At 41.1% G+C, this 21,946-nt stretch overlaps 1 protein-coding gene and 1 long non-coding RNA gene across 3 annotated transcripts in view; one reads left to right on the top strand and one right to left on the bottom strand.

Annotated features, from left to right (window-relative positions):
* Positions 1–21,946, bottom strand: part of zfr (zinc finger RNA binding protein) — a 95,384-nt gene that overhangs the window by 19,459 nt on the left and 53,979 nt on the right. The window contains exons 9-16 of one of the 2 annotated variants that reach the window (XM_034169730.1): positions 21,578–21,759; positions 21,366–21,485; positions 15,380–15,525; positions 13,241–13,406; positions 12,844–13,046; positions 6,087–6,237; positions 3,271–3,412; positions 1,203–1,300 (exon numbers count right to left, since the gene is read on the bottom strand). In XM_034169730.1, the coding sequence (XP_034025621.1) occupies positions 1,203–1,300; positions 3,271–3,412; positions 6,087–6,237; positions 12,844–13,046; positions 13,241–13,406; positions 15,380–15,525; positions 21,366–21,485; positions 21,578–21,759 (1,208 nt within the window). The remainder of the gene's footprint in view (positions 1–1,202; positions 1,301–3,270; positions 3,413–6,086; positions 6,238–12,843; positions 13,047–13,240; positions 13,407–15,379; positions 15,526–21,365; positions 21,486–21,577; positions 21,760–21,946) is intronic. The other variant, XM_034169731.1, reaches the window with a different exon arrangement.
* Positions 3,326–4,705, top strand: LOC117510121. Its single transcript, XR_004560623.1, has 2 exons — positions 3,326–3,445; positions 3,519–4,705. It is a non-coding gene; the product is annotated as an uncharacterized LOC117510121 (long non-coding RNA).

Raw genomic sequence — 21,946 nt, 5'->3', positions numbered from 1 at the left:
TAATGGGTTTTAGAGCAATGTGCGACGTGGTTAACACCCTGAATGCGTTGGGTGTGAAAGGCCCCATAATGTGCTACAAACAGAAGATAAAGCAAAAAAAAAAAAAAGACACCTAAATTTGAAACACCATAAAACTTTCAATGAATTCAGACATGAACTGTGTTTTCTTACAGAAAAAACCCAGTGCAATTAGAACTGCCCAGTGCCATGAACCAAAAAAATATAACCCAAGATGAGTGGTTTAACACAAGAAAACTAGCAAGTGAGTACATTTGAGAATGAGTGTGTGAGCAAGGGGTGGGGGGGAAGTAGGCACATAGATCTAGGAAATCATGTACAGAATTTGTTAAACAATGGTCTTCATTAATGACAGGAACATTATTCCACAGATCAAAAACAAACAAAAAATAACTCTACAGAGGGCCAAACACTACTGTGCATAATGGAAGCTTGTGAGCGTGTGTATGGATCAAGGCGCCTGAGCCATAACAGTGTGGAATCAGCTGCCATTCCCAGTAGTCTTGTACCTCATAGTTAGTAAGGGAGTTCAAAGTTTGCAAGATGCACAGGAACAGGACTTTCCTTGCCATCTTCTAAACCTTGACCCCAGGTTTACCCAGGTATCTCACATACAGATACTTAAAAGTACAAGCCTGAGAAAATAGAATAGGGACTGAAAGAGCCAAGGAAATCTGCTTCAATATGCCCATGCTTTTCTTCAAGCAGCAGCATCATCACAGTAAACTACTCAGATGATCCTTTATCTTTCAATCCTCATTCTACAACAATGTACAAAAAAATTAAACCTTCAACACGTAAGCACTTGACAGTTTTGTGCAAATTATTCTGCAGCCTTATGGAATAATATGTAGCTAGATGTATTTGAGAGAATTAACATGGATACAAGGATGCCATTTTTACCCCAGGTAATCTGTAAAATGAGAAGTTGTAATGAATTGAGATTTATCTTCCTCATATACAAAAATAAACGAACCAGATGCTTGGCATAATAGGCGGCATCCTTGAATATTTTTTCTATGTCAAAACTACTAGTACTTTCAATTACACCATATGATTACTTTAGAAATTAAAAAAATATATGCTAATTAAACATCATCATCAAAAAATAAACAAATAAAAATAAATAAACAAATAATGCATCGCATAAGGCTACAATAAGAAAGTAAAATGATGTTCCGAACCTGGAACCACTTAGCGTGGCGCAGAGCAGCCAGAGCGTCAAGGCATTTTTGCCTGTCCAAGACGTCCGCTGGGTCTTTCACCATACCCGAGGTTACATCTAAAAATGGATTTGCATTGTCAAATAGTGATAAGGAATGGGTGTTTGACCAGGTCAGAGAGGCTGAATGAACAAACATTGCCACACATACCAAGTGTGTCTTCCCATATCAGGAAATTAGTTGTGCCACTAAAAAAAAAAACTCATTACTTAATCTCCAAAAGCAAGCTGACAGCTGTACATTCAGCTTTTATAGGTTCTTTTGTTAAACAAATAGATAAATGTACAAGGATTTAGACTTGCTAATATTTAGCCAATACCATTTTATCAGGTAAATGTCTTTTTATATACTCTCAGCATTTCAGCAGTCCCACCCCCTGCTGAGGTACTTGGACAGAGGGGATCCCATGGGTCATGATTATTAGTATGATTATAAGGCAGACACAGTTCAACAGTGTGAAGGTCTAAAGGTCTAATCACTCCTCAGTAACCAGATTTTTTTAAGGCATTTTAATAGTAGGTGTGGCAAAGTTTTTTGGGATGTGAGGAAGCCTTGGTCAAAAATCCTTCCGGAGCCATTGGACCAACTAAACCTCTGATGAGAAATAGTTTCCTTAAAAAATAGATTTTTATAGTTCAAAGAAATAATGGGGATCTTTGTGTTGTACTCGTTCATATCAAATATGAATACAAGGAGGCAGCGATTGATGTTGAACTGGATAAAAAGGTGAAATCTCCCAGCAAACAAAAGGAGTTAGGACATCACTGCATGCATACCTAGCTCAGGTAGGTTGGAACAAGACCCCAGCAGTAAAAAGTAATCATCATCATAGTCACCTTGTCAACTGAAGTTCAACACTACTCCCCTAAGAATCATTTTAAAAATATCATCAAAATGATTTCCCCCACTGTTAAAAATAAAAACTTGGTGCATATTTAAAATACATTTGTCCTGATCACCAACCACTGCCAATTCAAATAGGAAACAAATTCAGGCAAAGGCTTAAAAATTTGACTACAATCTGCATTCTGTTCCAAATTTGGAATCTGCCATGTTTACAGGTGGATGCAGTCTCCTCAGGGGAGCACTTCAGAACTGGGGACCTCAGTATGGTGAACTCTTCACCAGTGCACAAAGGGAAGCTTTGTTTCCTGTGAAAAAATATCACCCAGTTTCCTCTGCCTGGCTACGCGGGATTCTGCTCTGCCTTCAGGCAAATCTTCATTTGGGCCGGAATACAAAATTATTAGGAACACAAAAACCTCATTTAGTTGTACATTTTGAGCACAGATTTTTGTGTTTTCACACAAAAAGAAAGAAAGAAAAAAAAAAGGTTTCAGAGTGTTCACTTGATTGATTAGAAATGCAAAAGTGCAAACAGAATCCCCTCGGACACAGGAAACAAAATTCAATCTTACCTGGGAATAAACAGACTCGACACAATGCAAACACTGATCATGCTTTGATTAAAGGATAAATAGTGTTTGAGAGGCAAGAGTTACAGAGCAAAAAGCCTAAGAGCAACACCGCTGGCACTTGCCTCTCCAATGCCTGTCCAATTTTACAATAAAAGTGCTCTGTCCCACCACAAACTGAAGCCAAGGCCTCCCATGGGCTTCCACCTTAGACCACTACAGCAGACTCCCAAACTGGAATGCTTCATCAACTCTGTTTTGTAACATTTTATGCTATATACTGGCAGGTTACAAAAAATTAAAGTCACACTCATTGCATAATCTCTCCAATAAATCCTGCGGCTAAAAATATTTAATGAACTTGTCAAAAGGCTGAGGCACTTCCATGGCCGACCTGAGACATCTCTAGCTGTAAAATCCACAGTCATGCATGGGAGAGCAAGTAGCCAAGCTCGTCTGATTTGAAACCCAATATGTAAAGATTTGTGATGTGCCAGCAAGATACTGCTCTTGAGGGTGTCAACCAACATATTGAAAATTACTTTGTAGGGAAATAGCACAGAGTAAGACAATGAAAGAGGTGTAGTGTAAAGGGCTGCGACAGCTTTCCCAACCTCCATCCCGGTCAGCTTCCTCTCGAATGATCGGAGAAGTCATTGTGATTGTTACTTGCATCTTCGGCTCAGAGCAAGATGTCAAGATGATGGCTGCTTCCTGGATGGAACCCTTCACCTCATATTTTTCCGGCGTTAGCATCTGGGAACATTACCAAGATTTTATTGCAGTAACGTTTGAGTCACTCAACACGCCCAACTCAGACATCTATAACAAACAGCTGAAAGGGGATGAAAGGTAGACACAGTTGTCATCAATACTTTATGGCCACTTTATTAGGTTCACTTCACAGCTTCTGATGGCAAAGTGTTTGACCTTCAAAGCTGGAAATGTTTGACAGATGTGCACATGTCGATATATGCAAAATGTTAATCTGTCTACCAAAAACTATGCTAGGATTTGACAGCTGAAATGCCTTCGATATCTTTATTCCTGGTTCACACAGCAAGATAATTATGTTTATTTCTGACCCAATCTTCCCCTTCTGACTATCTATCTTAAGGAAGCCCCGACTATCGTGATGGCACTAAAGATGATCATCTTAGACATTCCTGCTCTGTGTGGTGTATTCAGAGTGCTCTAATCTACTCGGAAGGACATCAGGGCTGCTCAGACATCAAATCATGAATATCAACATGTTGGATTGACTTGGTCCGATATCCCAGCATTTGGGGTGTGTCCCAACCACAAACGAGCATGCAGCCTGTTGAATTTAACACGTAGCCAATCAGAAAGTGAGGTGACAAAAGCACGGAGGGGAATCAAAAACTGTTTACTCCAAAGTCATGTTTAATCTCAAGAGGTTTTGCGAGATTTCCCATCTGACCTGGGTATGTTCATGAGTGAAATCTGTTCATGTGTGGTGTGTTGTCTATACACCACACACACACACACACTGTACTACCAAAACTATTATATCTATGATTTTTTAAATCGCCATGTGTGGTGTCTCTCAGGTATTGAAAACCTACCGACAATTTTAAAATCTTGCTGTGTGAACCAGGCATTACTCTTCCTCACCTCTCCTCAGTCTTCCATGTGCCCTTGCAATCACTAATGAATTCTTTTTAGGTTTTCCACAGCTGCCATTAATTTCCAAGTAAGAAAAACAACTGCTGCTGTCTCAAATAGAGCTCCACTTTGACTTGTTAACAAGAAAGGAGTTAGACGTAGTACTTTCAATTAAACGTGGATAAACGTGCAATTCAGATCAAAGCACCTAAGAAGACAGATCCAGATGTAAAGATGGGTGATTTTTAATTCTGCCCAGGGGGTGCACCATTTGTTTTGCCTGTGTTTTCTGAGGTTCTCCAACTTCTGTTGGCTAAAGTAATGTAACCATAGCTTGTAGTACGGTGTTGACCTTTTTTTTTTTCCTATAATCAAATTATATTTGTGCTTTAAATAAATATATCCAGTCTGCAGTTGCACTTCGAATTTGAACAAATCTTGCAGCCCAGCATCTGTACAATGTTTGAAGTGTCCATTAGTTGAACCAGACTGTGTGATGAACCAGGCCAAATACAACACAAACCAGAGAGTAGTCTTAGACATGACAAGATTAAACAGTATCACTTAATTAAGTGTTGTCTGATGTTGAAGTTGTGACTCTCAATATTAATAAGCGATTAGTGCACTTGTTTCCAAATTACTGGCTCAAATCCCACCCCTACCACTTGGACAAGTAATACGGAACTGCATCAGGAAGAGCATCCAGCTTAAAATGTGCCAAAGTCAATATGCAGCTCCACCATGGATCAGCTGTGTCAACCCAGAGTGAAAACAAGAGAGATGGGACTTACATGTGTAGTTCTGCTATCAAAATTTAAAGCTGAAACTTTGATAATTAAAGAGGACCAAATATTGGCTTTTTTGGTGGCTGACTGGATAGGGTAAGAACATGATATACTGACACTTATAAATAACTGATAAATATGACAAAAATAAATAAATAAGCTATAGCTGATTGATAACTTACTATAATCAATACTTTGTTCAGTTAAGTAGATTGTCTATTGAGGATCTTGGTGAAAATCAATTATGCTTGACACAAAACTTGCGTGACAAGAATAAATGATAAATGGACTGCATTTATATCGCACTTTTCCTTTTTGCATCAGATCAAAGAGCTTTACAATAATGCCTCACATTCACCCCAATGTCAGGCTGCTGCTATGCAAGGTGCTCATTACACACCAGGAGCAACTAGGGGATTAAGGACCTTGCCCTAGGGCCCGTAGTGATTTTCCAGTCAGGCTGGGATTTGAACCGAGGATCCTTTGGTCTCAAGCCCAACAGTTTAACCACTAGACCATCACCTCCCCAAAGAATACATATGGGATGCCCATTTAAAATTTGGTGATAATCAAATAAATTTAGTCCAAGTTATGTCACAGGAAAGTGTGATGCATGCATGGATGACATTCTTGCTCTGGCCTTAGGGCTGCTGAAGGATAATGGTGTAAACAAAGTTCAACATTGGCCTGGAAGAGAAAACATTTTTCTTTTTTTTAAAGAAGTGTACTAGTGACTGATGCGCCCATACAGCTGACTGATGAACACTGAACTCTCCTGCATGTCAAAACTGTCACATCTCAATGCAACAAGACATCTGGGTAAATCTGTTGAAATACTTGACTCAATGTCAAGGATGAAAGATACTGATATTTAAAATACTATGGATCCAAACACCTTGTTATTTGGGTATTTCAGACTTGAGTATTTTTGAAATGAGTGAAAAATTACTACTATACTATGCCTAATAAAGTGGCCAGGCAAAAAAAAAAAAGTTTTGTAATATGTTTGAGCACAGTACTGTTAGCTGCTTGGGAAGGTGCTCCACAATGCGGGTGAGAAGGCCTTTGGTGGGCTTCTCAGAACACAGCAGAACTAAGTTGACATTCTTGTCTCCACGAAGAAGCAAGCCTTTGGCCAGGACTCCCACCCTCATAACTCCCTTCAGGGCTCTAGAATGTAGGAAAAGGAAATTATGTGAGACAACATTTGATATGCAGGTTGGGAGGGAAAAAAAACAACAAAAACTGGCAGATACCAAGCACTGGAAAAGCTGAACACATCCGACATAGCTGGTTAAGTCTGAATCAAGTAGCAATGCAGAGAATAAATTAGATAGATAACAGAAACAAGATAAATTAGGGCTACACACACACACACACACATATGTGTGTGTGTGTATATGTATGAACTGGGCAGCGATTAAAAATTTTAATCGTGATGAATCACATGATTTCCGTGATGAATCGCATGGTTATACGCAAAATCCAAAAATGAATTCAAAAGTAGTGCATAACAATTTTATTTTAAATGTTCTGCCATATGAACGAAAGTGCTTTAACGTTTGTAATGGGATGGAAAAAAATCGCCTTAAAAAGGCGGGGGTTTGGGGATGCTTGGGTGTGTCTCTCCCCAAGGCTTTTGCATTATGGGCTTATAAAGGGCCTTCTTTGTTAGTCTAAATAAATATACCAAAATTTGAAGTCGAGACGGAAGAAAGAGAACATCTCTGCATTTCAAAACGTGAGGAAAGTGTTTCCAAAAACGCCACCAATTTAAGGTTGAAGCTGCAGAGGAGACCTTCATCTGGTTATGAATGTGCTGAGAGTTCAGCTCACCTGTCGTCTCTGCAAACTCACACCTGCTGCTACGCTTATAAATAAAACAAAGGCTCTTTAAACAGTAATTATTTTATTATTTGAAAAAAAAAAATGTCCAAGGGTCATTATGTTAATCAAGAAATCATCTCACCTGAAACAACAACAACAACACGAGTTATGGTTTTAATTTACAGACAAACATCAAAGATGTCTAAAGAATCTTTTTCTTTTGCTTAAAACTATTTTAATTACAAGTTATTTAATGTAAGAAAAAAAAAAAAGCCATAAGGATTTTCTTGAATAAACTGCTGGGTATAAATTAGCAGTTCTGATGTTCATGACACACATCTACACTATTTTGTGTTTTGGCCTGATGCCTTGTTTCTTTTGGCTTTAAAGTAAGACTGTAACAAAGATAAATTAAAAAAAAAACAAAAAAAAAAACTATGGCTTCCCTTCACACAATTTGGTGCTCAAAATGCAGGCAATAGTGTTTCAGAGGTTTATAAATTTAAAAATCTTCCGGGGGAACCTGGCCCCGGTCTCCTCTATCCCCCAGCACTCCGCACGGTTTGCTTCGAGGAGAACTTTAGCGGCTGTAGGAGAACTTTTCATCCAGCGCTCCATGTGGGGCTCACTCAGGAGAATTTTAGCGGCTTCGGTTCTGTCGACAACACTGTTTGTTTATTTTTTGGATCCCCATTAGCTACAGCTGAGCTGCAGCTATTCTTCCTGGGGTCCACACAAATCAACAATCAAAAATGCATTCAAAAATATATAAAATGAGAAAAAAAAAAGGGGGGGGGGGGAGACGTAAAACCAAAACAATCAAGTTCCAATCAAATTAATCTTCACATCTCATCAATTCATATATACAAAAAAACTTATCTATAAATGATCAAAAATTAAACCCAGATTGCTTACTATGTCCACAAATGTCTGGAAGCTCTCTGGAAGCACTTTAAAATTAAAATGGCCGTGTAAAAGTTCAGTGCCCTTCTCCATGTCTGCGGCAGCAGTCAGCGACAGACTTGCAATAAATAAATAAAATTTTTTTTTTTTAAGTTAGCGGATTTATATGACAAAATAAACAAATGTAATGGTCACAATTGTGGAAATTCACAGGCAAACCAGGCTTGCCATGTTGTGCATTCAACAACATTTGAAGAGTTTCAGTCAGGTTTTAGAATTCATCATAGTACAGAAACAGCATTAGTGAAGGTTACAAATGATCTTCTTATGGCCTCGGACAGTGGACTCATCTCTGTGCTTGTTCTGTTAGACCTCAGTGCTGCTTTTGATACTGTTGACCATAAAATTTTATTACAGAGATTAGAGCATGCCATAGGTATTAAAGGTACTGCGCTGCGGTGGTTTGAATCATATTTGTCTAATAGATTACAATTTGTTCATGTAAATGGGGAATCTTCTTCACAGACTAAAGTTAATTATGGAGCTCCACAAGGTTCTGTGCTAGGACCAATTTTATTCACTTTATACATGCTTCCCTTAGGTAGTATTATTAGACGGTATTGCTTAAATTTTCATTGTTACGCAGATGATACCCAGCAGGATTGTCTTACAGACATAAAGACATGGATGACCTCTAATTTCCTGCTTTTAAACTCAGATAAAACTGAAGTTATTGTACTTGGCCCCACAAATCTTAGAAACATGGTGTCTAACCAGATCTTTACTCTGGATGGCATTGCCCTGGCCTCTAGTAATACTGTGAGAAATCTTGGAGTCATTTTTGATCAGGATATGTCATTCAAAGCGCATATTAAACAAATATGTAGGACTGCTTTTTTGCATTTACGCAATATCTCTAAAATCAGAAAGGTCTTGTCTCAGAGTGATGCTGAAAAACTAATTCATGCATTTATTTCCTCTAGGCTGGACTATTGTAATTCATTATTATCAGGTTGTCCTAAAAGTTCCCTAAAAAGCCTTCAGTTAATTCAAAATGCTGCAGCTAGAGTACTGACGGGGACTAGAAGGAGAGAGCATATCTCACCCATATTGGCCTCTCTTCATTGGCTTCCTGTTAATTCTAGAATAGAATTTAAAATTCTTCTTCTTACTTATAAGGTTTTGAATAATCAGGTCCCATCTTATCTTAGGGACCTCGTAGTACCATATCACCCCAATAGAGCGCTTCGCTCTCAGACTGCAGGCTTACTTGTAGTTCCTAGGGTTTGTAAGAGTAGAATGGGAGGCAGAGCCTTCAGCTTTCAGGCTCCTCTCCTGTGGAACCAGCTCCCAATTCAGATCAGGGAGACAGACACCCTCTCTACTTTTAAGATTAGGCTTAAAACTTTCCTTTTTGCTAAAGCTTATAGTTAGGGCTGGATCGGGTGACCCTGAACCATCCCTTAGTTATGCTGCTATAGACGTAGACTGCTGGGGGGTTCCCATGATGCACTGTTTCTTTCTCTTTTTGCTCTGTATGCACCACTCTGCATTTAATTATTAGTGATCGATCTTTGCTCCCCTCCACAGCATGTCTTTTTCCTGGTTCTCTCCCTCAGCCCAACCAGTCCCAGCAGAAGACTGCCCCTCCCTGAGCCTGGTTCTGCTGGAGGTTTCTTCCTGTTAAAAGGGAGTTTTTCCTTCCCACTGTAGCCAAGTGCTTGCTCACAGGGGGTCGTTTTGACCGTTGGGGTTTTACATAATTATTGTATGGCCTTGCCTTACAATATAAAGCGCCTTGGGGCAACTTTTTGTTGTGATTTGGCGATATATAAAAATAAATTGATTGATTGAAGTGACACTGCTCATCTGAGACTCCTGGAGTAACCGATCGCTTGACACCAAATCATTCCAGGGGCACTCAAAATTCCCTGAAGAGATCTGGTACCAAAAACATCCAGTCATCACCTTATGTCACTGGAGGACACAAAAGCTTAAAATTAAACTCTAGATGAGTGAGGTTTTCAAGATAAGCAGCAGTCCTGCAGTTAAATATCATTTAATGAGAACATTCTAAAGTGATTTTCCACTCTGGATCAATCATGTCTCGTCTCATTTTGTTTTACCAGATGAAAATGTAGGTGAAATTAGACAAGTAATGGCAGAATTCTCCTAGCATTGTGCAAATAATGAAAAGCAAACAGATCACTGAGAACATCATTCAGGAACATTTAAGTGAAATAGTCATTCTTGAATGATTGATATGAAGCCAGATCAGTCACACTGTGATTCTCAAAGCTGCCACAGAAGCACTCTGTACCACGTCTTTCCTTGATATCAACACTCGCCTTTTTAGCTTTGGTCTGTGTAACACAAAGAGAAACAAAACCAGCAGTAGTGGGGCGGCATAGCAAAACACTTGTTCATTTTGTGATAAAAGCATGTAATCTGGCACAAATTCTAAATTAACTAATGTTTATTTTTCAGATATGGTGCCATCCTGGAGCTGACCTCTAATGAGCTACAGGGGTCAAAGTTTAAAAATGCTCCAATCATGTTGAAAACTATGCTACATTATTATCACTTTACTGGGGCGTTGCTAGGCCGGTATTGTAGATTTACGTCGATGCTACCTGGCTATACCCGCACGCTGTGCATAAACAAATGACATCATAGCACGCACAGCCCAAGAACTGTCCGCAGAGGGGGGGGGGGGGGGGGGGGGGACTGTCCGCAGAGGAAAAGATGAAAATGCGAGAAGTGTGTTTTGGTCCCAATATGGATATCCCGGATGATTTTCTCATGGATAGTACAACAATAAACAGCAGCTAAAGCAGACAGCTTGATGAGGACGCACTGGCTAAATTGGAGAGCAGCGCGCGCCAGCTAGCCGACACGACAAAAGTTAAGTGAGTCAACTTTTTATGTACGGGTTACGTGTTGTGTATCTCAGTAAAAAGTGATAATAATGCAAATAACATGCTGTTGTCATGCGGTATGCATTTTCAGAGGCCCGACGTTCACGCCCAGTCGCCCAAAATGACAGATATTCGCCCGAGTTAGACAAGGGCCAATAGCTGTCATTTTGGGCGACTGGACATGAACGTCGGGCCTCTGAAAATGCATGCCGCCCTCCAAAAGCATGTTATTGTATTATTATTTGTCTGATCATAACGATACTAAAAAGGTGTAGTTAGGACTATCAATGACAATCTTCTGGAGTTATGGGGTAAAAATGGCAAAAATGGTGAACAGGGGTAAAAGGTTAAAGCTGCTCCAATTTTGGTAAAAAAAAAAAAAAAAAAAGAAAAGAAAAAGTGATGCAAATTATTGGTTGAAATAAAAGGATTCATAAATAGAATAGTTTTGACTGTGTTGAATGCTTGGTGTCCAAAGTAAAAGTCAAACAAGGTCGACGATGTCTGCAACACATTTCAAAAAAACTGGGACAGTGGTATGTTTATCACTGGGTTACATCACCAATGCTCAAAGAACACATGTTTGGAACATTCCACATGTGAACAGGTTAATTGGAAACAGGTGAGTGTGATGACTGGGTACAAAGGAGCCTCCCCAAAAGGCTCAGCCGTTCACAAGCAAAGATGGGGCGAGGATCGCCACTTTGTGAACAACTGCGTGAAAAAAATAGTCCATATAATATTATATGGACTATCCAATAATGTTGGATAATAATATCCAATAATGTTTGTCAATGTTCAATTGCAAGGAATTTAGGGATTCCATCATCTACAGTCCATAATATAATCAGAAGATTCAGAGAATCTGGAGAACATTCTACATGCAAGCAGCAAGGCCAAAAACCAATACTGAATGCCCGTGACCTTCGATCCCTCAGGTGGCACTGCATTAAAAACCGACATCATTGTGTAAAGGATCTTACCGCGTGGGCTCAGGAACACTTCAGAAAACCATTGTCAGGTCATCGCTACATCTACAAGTACAAGTTAAAACTGTAGTGTTTCAGAGGTTATAAATTTAAAAATTTTCCAGAGGAAGCTAGCCCCGGTCTCCTCTATCCCCGAGTGCTCCATGCGGTTTGCTGCAAGGAGAACTTCAGCGGCTGTCGGAGAACTTTTCATTAAAGCGCTCGGTGCGGGGCTCACTCAGGAGAATTTTAGTGGCTTCAGTTCTGTCGACGATGCTGTCTGGAAGCACTTAAAAATTAAAATGGCCGTGTAAAAGTTCCGTGCCCTTTTCCATGTCTGTGGGAGCAGTCAGCGAAAGACTAAAAAAAAAAAAAAAAAAAAATCTATCAATCGATATCTATCATGTCAATAGATGATATCTATCGATCGATAGATATCATATCTATTGACATGATAGATAGATATCGATTGATCGATAGATAGATGGAGAGAGAGAGAGAAGAGCACAGCAATCCTCTGCCGATCCAACCGAAGGTTAAACGATGCCAACAAAAGTCCAGATTCCTTGTTTCGTTTGAGCTTCGCTGCCCTTCGCTAAGTGCCATGTAACCGGGCCTTTATTCCGTAACATGATAACTAGGCATGACAGATGGTGCAAACTATTACTTTTTAAAATACTATTAACTCAACCAATAATTTGCTTTTTTTTTTTTTTTAAACCAAAATTGGAGCAGCTTTAACTTTTGAGCCCTGCACAAACAGAAACTGACCTTTGTCACCATTTTTGCTGTTTTTACCCCATATCTCCAGAACACTGAGTCATAGATAGTCCAAACTATACCTTTTTGGAATTGTTATGATCAGACAAATAATGTGGTATAGGTTTCAACATGATTGGAGCATTTTTATATTTTGACCCCTGTGTAATTCTTTATTGACCCCTGTAGCTCAATGGAGGTCAGCTCCAGGATGGCTCCATATCTGAAAATAAAGTTAATTTAGAATGTGCGCGCCAAAATCCACAATTTTATCACAAAATGAACAATTGTTTTGCTACGCTGCCCCAATTTTTATGGAAATTTTAACTAAGCTGCACCACTACTGCACCTAATAGAAAGTCTAAAATTTACACAAAGCATTTTCATTTGAAAAGGCTCACCTATCTTTAAGGGGTTCCTTTTTCTCCTTGCTCTCTTCTTTGCCCTTGTCCTGATCTGTAATTATGTCAGAGACTAGTTTCAGGGCGCGCTCAGTGATTGATACAATCTTCTGAATGGACTGAAGCTCATCTTCAGAGGGGTAGATAGCTGCATGTTTCGTCATTACGTAGCGGTCATCTGAAGAGTCAGGCCGGCGCGGAGGCTGAAAGACACAAAGCTGCAACTGTTGGTTTTGACCATGTGTACATCACAGACTTGTGGAATAGCTCTTTTTTTTTTTTTTTTTTTTAAATCAATAAAAGAAATCTGACATGACACAATCTTGTCAAAATTACCGTATATATATATTTTTTAAATGATCACTTGCAATATAAAGAAGCATCAAAAAAGACTAACCACAGGGCCCTGAGACTGTGGACATGGCATCCCAGGCCGAACTCCAAGCAAGCCAGGCGGCCCTGGCGGCCCCTGTGGATAGCCTCCATCAGGTAAACGCCGTCGGTCATCCCAGTGGTGTTGTTCTTCCTCCATGCGCCTCCAGTACATGTCTTCTTCATATCGTCTGAAACAAATCACACCTCACTGAACATGATCCAGCAAAAAAAAAAAAGTCTACAATTGACTTGCCAGCTTGTAAAAACCACAACATAAATTCTACATATCTGGAACTCAAGTATGAATGGCAAATCTCTGCTGTTGTTGGGATGATTGCTTTCCAAATGCCTCTTTAAGCACCTGCATATTTGAGATCAATGGCAGAAAAGGAATTCAAATATGTATGACTACATCAGGACCTTCAGCGTGCACTGGGGCGGTTTGCAGCCGAGTGTGAAGCGTCCGGGATGAAAATCAGCACCTCCAAATCCGAGGCCATGGTTCTCAACCGGAAAAAGGTGCTTTGCCCTTTTCAGGTCAGTGGAGTGTCCTAGCCTCAAGTGGAGGAGTTTAAGTATCTCTGGGTCTTGTTCACGAGTGAGGGACGGATGGAGCGTGAGATCGATAGACGGATCGGTGCAGCATCTGCAGTGATGCGATCGCTGTATCGGAGCGTCGTGGTGAAGAGAGAGCTGAGTAGGGGGGCAAAGCTCTCGATTTACCGATCGATCTACGTTCCGATCCTCACCTGTGGTCATGAGATTTGGCTCATGACCGAAAGAACGAGATCGCGAGTACAAGCGGCCGAGATGAGTTTCCGCCGCAGGGTGGCTGGGCGCTCCATTGGAGATAGGTTGAGGAGCGCGGTCACTCGGGAGGAGCTCAGAGTCGAGCCGCTGCTCCTCCACGTCAAAAGGAGTCAGTTGAGGTGGCTCGGGCATCTTTTCCGGATGCCCCCTGGACGCCTCGCTGGAGAGGTGTTCCGGGCACGTCCCACTGGGAGGAGGTCCCGGGGAAGACCCAGGACACGCTGGAGGGACTACATCTCTCTGCTGGCTTGGGAACGCCTTGGGGTTCCCCCGGAGGAGCTGGGGGAGGTGTGTGTGGATCGGGAGGTCTGGGCAGCTTTGCTTGAGCTGCTGCCCCCGCGACCCGACTCCGGATAAAGCGGAAGAAAATGGATGGATGGATGGATGACTAATGTGTGTATTCACACAGGATAAGTATAACCTGAAGCAATTTCAATGGATCGTTTTACAGAAGGTAAACGGCAGCACAGTGATGAAAGTGGCCCTTGGAGGAAAAAAAAAGGTGCAATTAACAAGCTGAAGACAGCTATTTCTCAGTCCCATTTTCGTCATAAAAACCATATTTTCCAATATTGGCAAGATGGCAGAATTATAAGACACAGATTGTCACATGGATCAGAATACGGTGTTACTACTATTCCACAGAAAACACATATTCACATTGGACTGTTACTGTTCTCTCTCTACATTTATCTAAACATTTGACTTCAGCAATTTGTGCTTCTATAACAACTGATAGTGTCTTAATGTGAACAAAAATAAAAACTGATTCAAGTTGCACTTACAACAGTGCAGTACCGCCACCAACTGTTTGCATCAAAAATAACCCGGAAACGTTCGCCACGAAAGTTAATACCCAGATTTCTGGGAATTCCTGGAAAACTTTCATCACTGCATCAGGCTCTTTCCTGACACGAGAACCTGCAGTCCATAAAAGTGACTGATATGACGCACTGGACTGCACAAAAACTCTGGTAATAATTACTCCACATAAAACTAATCCCATCCAACAAGCACTTAATGCGAGAAATATACACAAGCATCTACAAAGTAGAGCGGCAGGGTGGCTTAGTGGTTAGCACTGTCTTAGATGTAAAATGGTGGATTCTAAGGCTATTTTTCCAAATAAAAACATTTATTGATAGGCTTTTCAGATATTGAATTCGTACACAAATGCCAAGTCAAGCCACTTACAATCTATGACTTCTTCTTGGCCTTGTACTTTAGAATTCAGTCAAATGTGGCTAATTTTTCTTGTAGCCGTGGCAAAGGTATTTTCAAGGGAGAGTGCTGGAGGGGGTTTACAGAAAATCTTTAATTCTGAGCATGTTTGAATGGACCAAAACCATACCTCATTTCCATCCGCCAGCGCTCCTCCTCCTCCCTTCGTCTCCAATATTCCTCTTTCTGCATCTGCTTTCTCATCTTTTCTTCCTGAATCTTTCTTGCTCGGATGCTAGGCTTTACTTCCACCTGCAGGTCTGGATTTACTTTTTTCTGAAACAATAATAATATCACCAGTTACCACTACACATGACATAAATGTTATTTGGCTGAAATTTTAAAGAATAAAAATATACCAAATATAGGGGGAAACATGTAAACAATTTCCAAAGTGTATGACACCTCATGTTACCAGAGAGAACTTCTGGGAATTTAGAACAGCGCAGCTTGATAAAGACTCAGACAATAAATGTTACAAAGAAATGTGGGCATCCCCTTGGAGATGGCCAAGGAGATGCCCAGGTTTCAATTGGCTGGGGGAGATCGATGGCTAATTTCTGGGGAGTTGCCATCCAGGACACAGGGTGATTCTGTGGTGTATTCAGTGACACGTGGTGCCAGTGCATGCTTCCAGACTTGACATGTAAGTTGCTATCAGCTATGATCAGTTGTACAGTTGTATATGCCAATATTTTTCCCACTGGCATCATATGATGTGTTGCATCAGCAGATCACCCGTCATAACTGAGCTGCCCAGTTGTCTCTGAGGGAGGGCAGTCTCCATCCACCATGTTTTTTCCAAAGTGTAAAACTGGTTCTGGGCTTTCAATCTTCTCATTTATACCACTTGTATCTATGTTCTTATTCTTTCAGTCATTACACAAAGGCTCATCACCACGTGAGGATAGGAGTGTCAGGGCTCGAAATAGTATGTGCATGTGCTAGTTTGTGCACGTATTATTTGAGCGTTGCACGTAATTTTATACTGCACTTGCAATGGTGCAAGTAACTTTATCCAAGTTTTATCAACTATAAGCACCAGTAGAATGAACCAATAAAGAAATAAATAAGGGAAAAAACTATTTCCAGTGTGTTGTCTTCATCTTCCCTGCGTTTTATGACTCTCACACACGGAGCTAGTTGCTGTGCTCTATTTGCTGTGTTTGCGCGCGCACATGTAAACAAAGAAAAAAAAAAAAACTGGCTGGCTGCGATTCCCCTCTCTCTCTGCCATCATTGTCTTATAAAACCAGTCACCATTTGTTTTATTATACATCTGTGTAGTTAATAAAATTATCTTCACGGGCGATTAGCTCGCGCGCACACGTGGAAAAAAAAAAAAAAAAAAAAAAAAACGGGCTGCTGCTGCGGTTCCTTTACGGAACCTGGGAGAGGTTAAAGTGATATTTTTTTCTGGCCATGATAATTTGTGCACACGTTTTCCTTTAATTGAGCCCACAAATTAATCAAACATGCTCTCAAATTAGTAAAACGTGCATATGTTTTCCTGGCCGTGATAATTTGTGCGCACGTTAACCTTTAATTGAGCCCCCAAATTAATAAAACGTGCGCACGTTTTCCTTTCATTCAAAATGAACTCCATAATATGACGTAAATTGTCATCCTCACGACGCTTCGCCCTCAGCAACCTTTTTAATGTGCTTAAACTCCAGATGATGCCATGCTGGGCAGCTGGAGCTCTCTGTATGTCCTTGTGCGCCCAAACCATGATGATATACTCTGACCAGATCCATTTCTAATGGGGAAATGTATTACACTGTCTCCTGCTTTGTTGGCTAATAGCCAACATTTATGTGTCAAGACAATATTCAGTGCATGTTTTACAAATTGTGGCCACGTTTAAGTAGACTGTGGCATTGTTTTACTCAAACAATGCTTAAAACATGCGCACAATATAATAAAACATGAGCACGTTCTCTCCACATGCAAAACATTTTGCGATGACACTTCCAGGGGTCCATAGTTCCTCGCTCTCTCTCCCCTGAAACTCTGTCATAATTGTGTTATAAACCAGTCACCATTTGTTTTATTATACATCTGTGTAGTTAATAAATAAAAGAATCTCCACAGACGACTTGTTTGCACGCGCGTGAAAAAAAAACAAAAAAAAACTGTCTGTCCCTGTTGCCCTCAAACTCTCCCCAGAGAGGAAGAGTCTGACACATCAGAGGAGTTTTAAGGTTGATATAAGACTGACTTTTGGTTGTGCAAGTAACTTTTTTTTTTTGGTGCAAATCATTTTTTTTTTTGTTATTAGCACCAGTGCAAGTAGGTTAAAAAATGTATTTCAACCCCTGAGTGTAAATCAACTGGTAAATTGAGAGCCTCGCCTTCCAGCTCAGCTCCTTCACGACGACTGTCCAGTACAGCGTCCGTAAGATTTCAGACACCGCCCAATCTGTTTATCAAGACCCTAAAAAGCTTAAACTCCTCCGCTTGGGGCAGTAACTCCCCCCTGACCCAGAGGGGACAATCCACAGTTATCTGACAGAGGACCAAGGTCTCAGATTTGGAGGTGTTGATTCTCATTCCAGTTGCTTCACACTCTGCCTCAAACTGGCTCAGTGTGCATTGGAGGTGCAAAATGACACAGGAAAAAAGTATTGAATACCTGACGATAAATATCAGCTGGTTCAGTCCCAACTGATGATGATCTCATCACTAAGGTGTCACACAAGAAACATCTCATGATGCATAAAAGCAAAGAACTTTCAAGATCTTTGCAACCTTACTGTTGCAAAACATGCGGATGGCATTGGTTACAGAAGGATTTCTAAACTTCTGAATGTTCCAGTAAGCACTGTCGGAGTCATAATAGGAAAGGGGAAAGACCCATCACTTCATCATAAACTGGCCACAACCAAGTGCTCCTTGCAAAACGTCTGACAGAGGAGTGAAAAGATTATCAGAAGAGTTGTCCAAGAGCCAAGGACCACTTGGACAATGAAGATGGAACAAAGATGGACATTTCAGCAAGATCCCAAACACACAGCCAAGGAAACGCTCAAGTGGTTTCAGGGAATGAAAATAAAGGTGCAAGAATAGCCCAACCAATCACCTCACTGGAATCCAAGAGAAAATCTATGCAAAGAACTAAAGATCAGAGTTCATTGGAGGAGGTCCACAGAAGATTCAAGATTTGACGACTGTTTTGTGTGTAAGAATGGGTCAAAATCACACCTGAACAATGCATGTGATCTTTAACTCGATGGAGAGATGAAGACTGAAAATAAGGTAGGAGCAAATACAGACTAAAGACAAAGAATAAAGATGACTGATTCACGTATTCGCACTGGAAGGAACATTTTGAGGAACTCCTGCATCAGACCAGAGCACCCTCTATAGTAGGGGCAGAGCTGGAAGCTGTTGGAGGATTTTCATCAATTTCCTTGGTGGAAGTCACTGAGGTAGTCAAACAACTCCGCAGTGGAAAGGACCCGGGGGTTGACGAGATCCTTCTAGAAATGTTGAAAGCGCTGGGTGTGGAGGGATTGTGTTGGATGAGACGTCTCTTCTACACTGCGTTGAGGTCAGGGACAGTGCCCAAGGAGTGGCAAACTGGGGTGATGGTCCCCATATGTAAGAAGGGGGACCAGAGAGTGTGTGCCAACTACAGGGGCATCACACTACTCAGCCTCCCTGGTAAAGTCTACTCCAGGGTGCTGGAAAGGAGGGTTCGGCCGATAGTCGAACTTCTGATTGAAGAGGAACAATGCGGGTTCCGTCCTGCTCATGGAACAACCGACCAGCTCTTTACTATCACAAGGATCCTGGAGGGTGCCTGGGAGTATGCCCACCCAGTTTACATGTGTTTTGTGGACTTGGAGAAGGTGTATGATTGGGTACCCCGGGAGATACTGTGGGAGTATGGAGTGAGGGGGTCCCTTCTCAGGGCCATCCAATCTCTGTACACGCAAAGCGAGAGCTGTGTTCGGGTGCTCAGCAGTAAGTCGGACTCGTTTCCGGTGGAGGTTGGTCTCCGCCAGGGGCTGCGGCTTGTCACCAATCCTGTTTGTGATTTTAATGGACAGGATATCGAGGCGTAGTCGGGGGAGGAGGGTTTCTGGTTTGGTGGGCTCAGGGTCTCATTACTGACATCTCAAACAGTGATATTTGAGAAATGAAATGAAGTTTTTAGGATTTACAGAAAGTGTTCTTTACAAAACATCTCCAGTTCCCCTTTTGCAGAAATAACAGCCTCTAAATGTTTCCTATAGCTTCCACTGGTTGAAGGTATTCTGGACCATTCTTCTCTACAAAACATCTCAGGTTTGTTGGTTTCCGAGCATGGACAGCCTGCTTAAAATCACACCACAGATTTTCAATAATATTCAGGTCTGGGGATGGAGATGGCCATTCCAGAATGTTGTACTTGTTCCTCTGCATGAATGCCTTAGTAGATTTTGAGCAGTGTCTAGGGTCATTGTCTTGTTGAAAGATCCAGCCCTGGTGCAACTTCAACTTTGTCACTGATTGATGAACACTGTTCTCACGAATCTGCTGATATTGAGTGGAATCCATGTGACCCTCAACTTTAACAAGATTCCCAGTACCTGCACTAGCCACACAGCCCCACAGCATGATGGAACCACCTCCAAATTCTACTGGACTGCTGTGTTCTTCAGCCATGCATACCGCCCCTTGTTATGTACATGGACTGCATTTATATAGCACTTTTCCATCTGCATTAGACGCTCAAAGCGCTTTCCAATAATGCCTCACATTCACCCCAGTGTCAGGGTGCTGCCACACAAGGCGCTCACTAGACACCGGGAGCAACTAGGGGATTAAGGACCTTGCCCAAGGGCTCTTAGTAATTTTCCGGTCAGGCTGGGTTTTTGAACCAAGGATCCTCTGGTCTCAAGCCCAACAGCATAACCACTAGACCATCATCTCCCCTTATGTCCAAATAACTCAATTTTAGTTTAATCAGTCCACAGCACCTTATTCCAAAATGAAGCTGGCTTGTCCAAATGTGCTTTAGCATACCTCAAGCGACTCTGTTTGTGGCATATACACAAAAGGCTTCTTTTGCATTACAGAATCTCCTTGTGCAAAGTGTGCTGTATAGTTGAACGATGCACAGAGACACTATCTGCAGCAAGATCCTGTTGTCAGCATTTGGAGCAGATCTGTGGGTTGACTATGACTGTTCTCACCATCCTTTGCTTCAGCTTATCTGAGATTTTTCTTGGCCTACCACTTTGGGCCTTAACTAGGTACTGTGCCTGCAGTCTTCCATTTCCTCACTATGTTCCTCACAGTGGAAACTGAAATCTCTGAGATAGCTTTGTATCTTTCCCCTAAACAATGATGTTGAACAATCTTTGTTTTCAGGTCATCTGAGAGTTGTTTAGAGGCTCCCATGTTGCCACTCATCAGAAGAGATGGAAAGAGGGGAAACTTGCAAATGGCCACCTTAAATATCCTTTCTCATGATTGGATTCGCCTGTGTAAGGAGGTCAAGGATCAGTGAGCTTACCAAACCAATTTTGCGTTCCAATAATTAGTGCTAAATGTATTCAAATCAATAAAATGACAAGGGTGCCCAAATTTATGCACCTGCCCATTTTGTTTACATAATTATCGCACACTTTCTGTAAATATGAGAAACTTCATTTCACTTTTCAAATATCAGTGTGTTTGTCTGCTATATGATATATTTAACTGAAATTTCTGCTCCAGACAACCAATGATTTATAAAGGAAAATCATGAAAATTATCAGGGGCACCCAAACGTTTGCATACAACTGTGTGTATACATATACATACACACACACACACACACACACACACACACACACACACACACACACACACACACACACACTATATAAACATTTTAAGTTGTATTTGGTTCATTTGTATCAGCAAGGTCTGACATAAATATAAAAATCTTGGCAATATGTCCAAATAATAAGTCGACAACTAATTTTAATTTATAAGATAAGAAAAGCCTTTATTCATCCCTCAATGGGGAAATTTCAGTGTCACATCGCAGCATAGAACAGTAGGAATAGACAGAAGGGCATGCAAAAAAACAAACAAGTATTCTTAAAAAACAAGAACTCACAAATTAGTTTGGTACAAACCTTGTATTGCAGGCGATGCCGCCGACCTTTCAGATGCATTTCCTTAGCATTTGGATCGTTAAAGCTGCATTCACATAACTTGCAATGGAAGCGAATGACTTTTCCTTCATCGTTTCGGACCTGCAAATACGTTTCACAAGACAAGTTACGCTTAACATTCACGTGCATTTCTGCTGATTGTGTTTGTATTGAGTGCAGTCCACACAGGCTACCTCCTCAACGTAGTCGTGACCCACAGGCTGGACGTCGCTCTGCAGTGCAGCCAGCGCTGATGTGGACAGTGAATCCAACACTTCATTCTTGGGATCCTGACCACTCAAAGAAGTCACCCCAGATTTGGTTAGGTCTGCCTTGCCCTCTTCCAACTTTGATGATGTCTGCAACTTATTTCCACCTGTATGGGAAAGATAACCAGTGTCACTACTTTATAAACAAGTGGTTTCCAATTCTGCTCATGTGGCTCGAGAAAAAGTTAGGCATCTGACTGGTCCAACCGTTCCAACCAGTAACACAGAGGCATCCCTTTAGGTTCTTGCATTTCCACTGCAGACTGAGTCACACTGAGGGAAATGTGCCACGTG

Source organism: Thalassophryne amazonica, chromosome 5 (assembly GCF_902500255.1).
Source record: "Thalassophryne amazonica chromosome 5, fThaAma1.1, whole genome shotgun sequence".
Classification (NCBI taxonomy): Eukaryota; Metazoa; Chordata; class Actinopteri; order Batrachoidiformes; family Batrachoididae; genus Thalassophryne; species Thalassophryne amazonica.
This window is presented reverse-complemented; position numbering and strand designations above follow the sequence as displayed.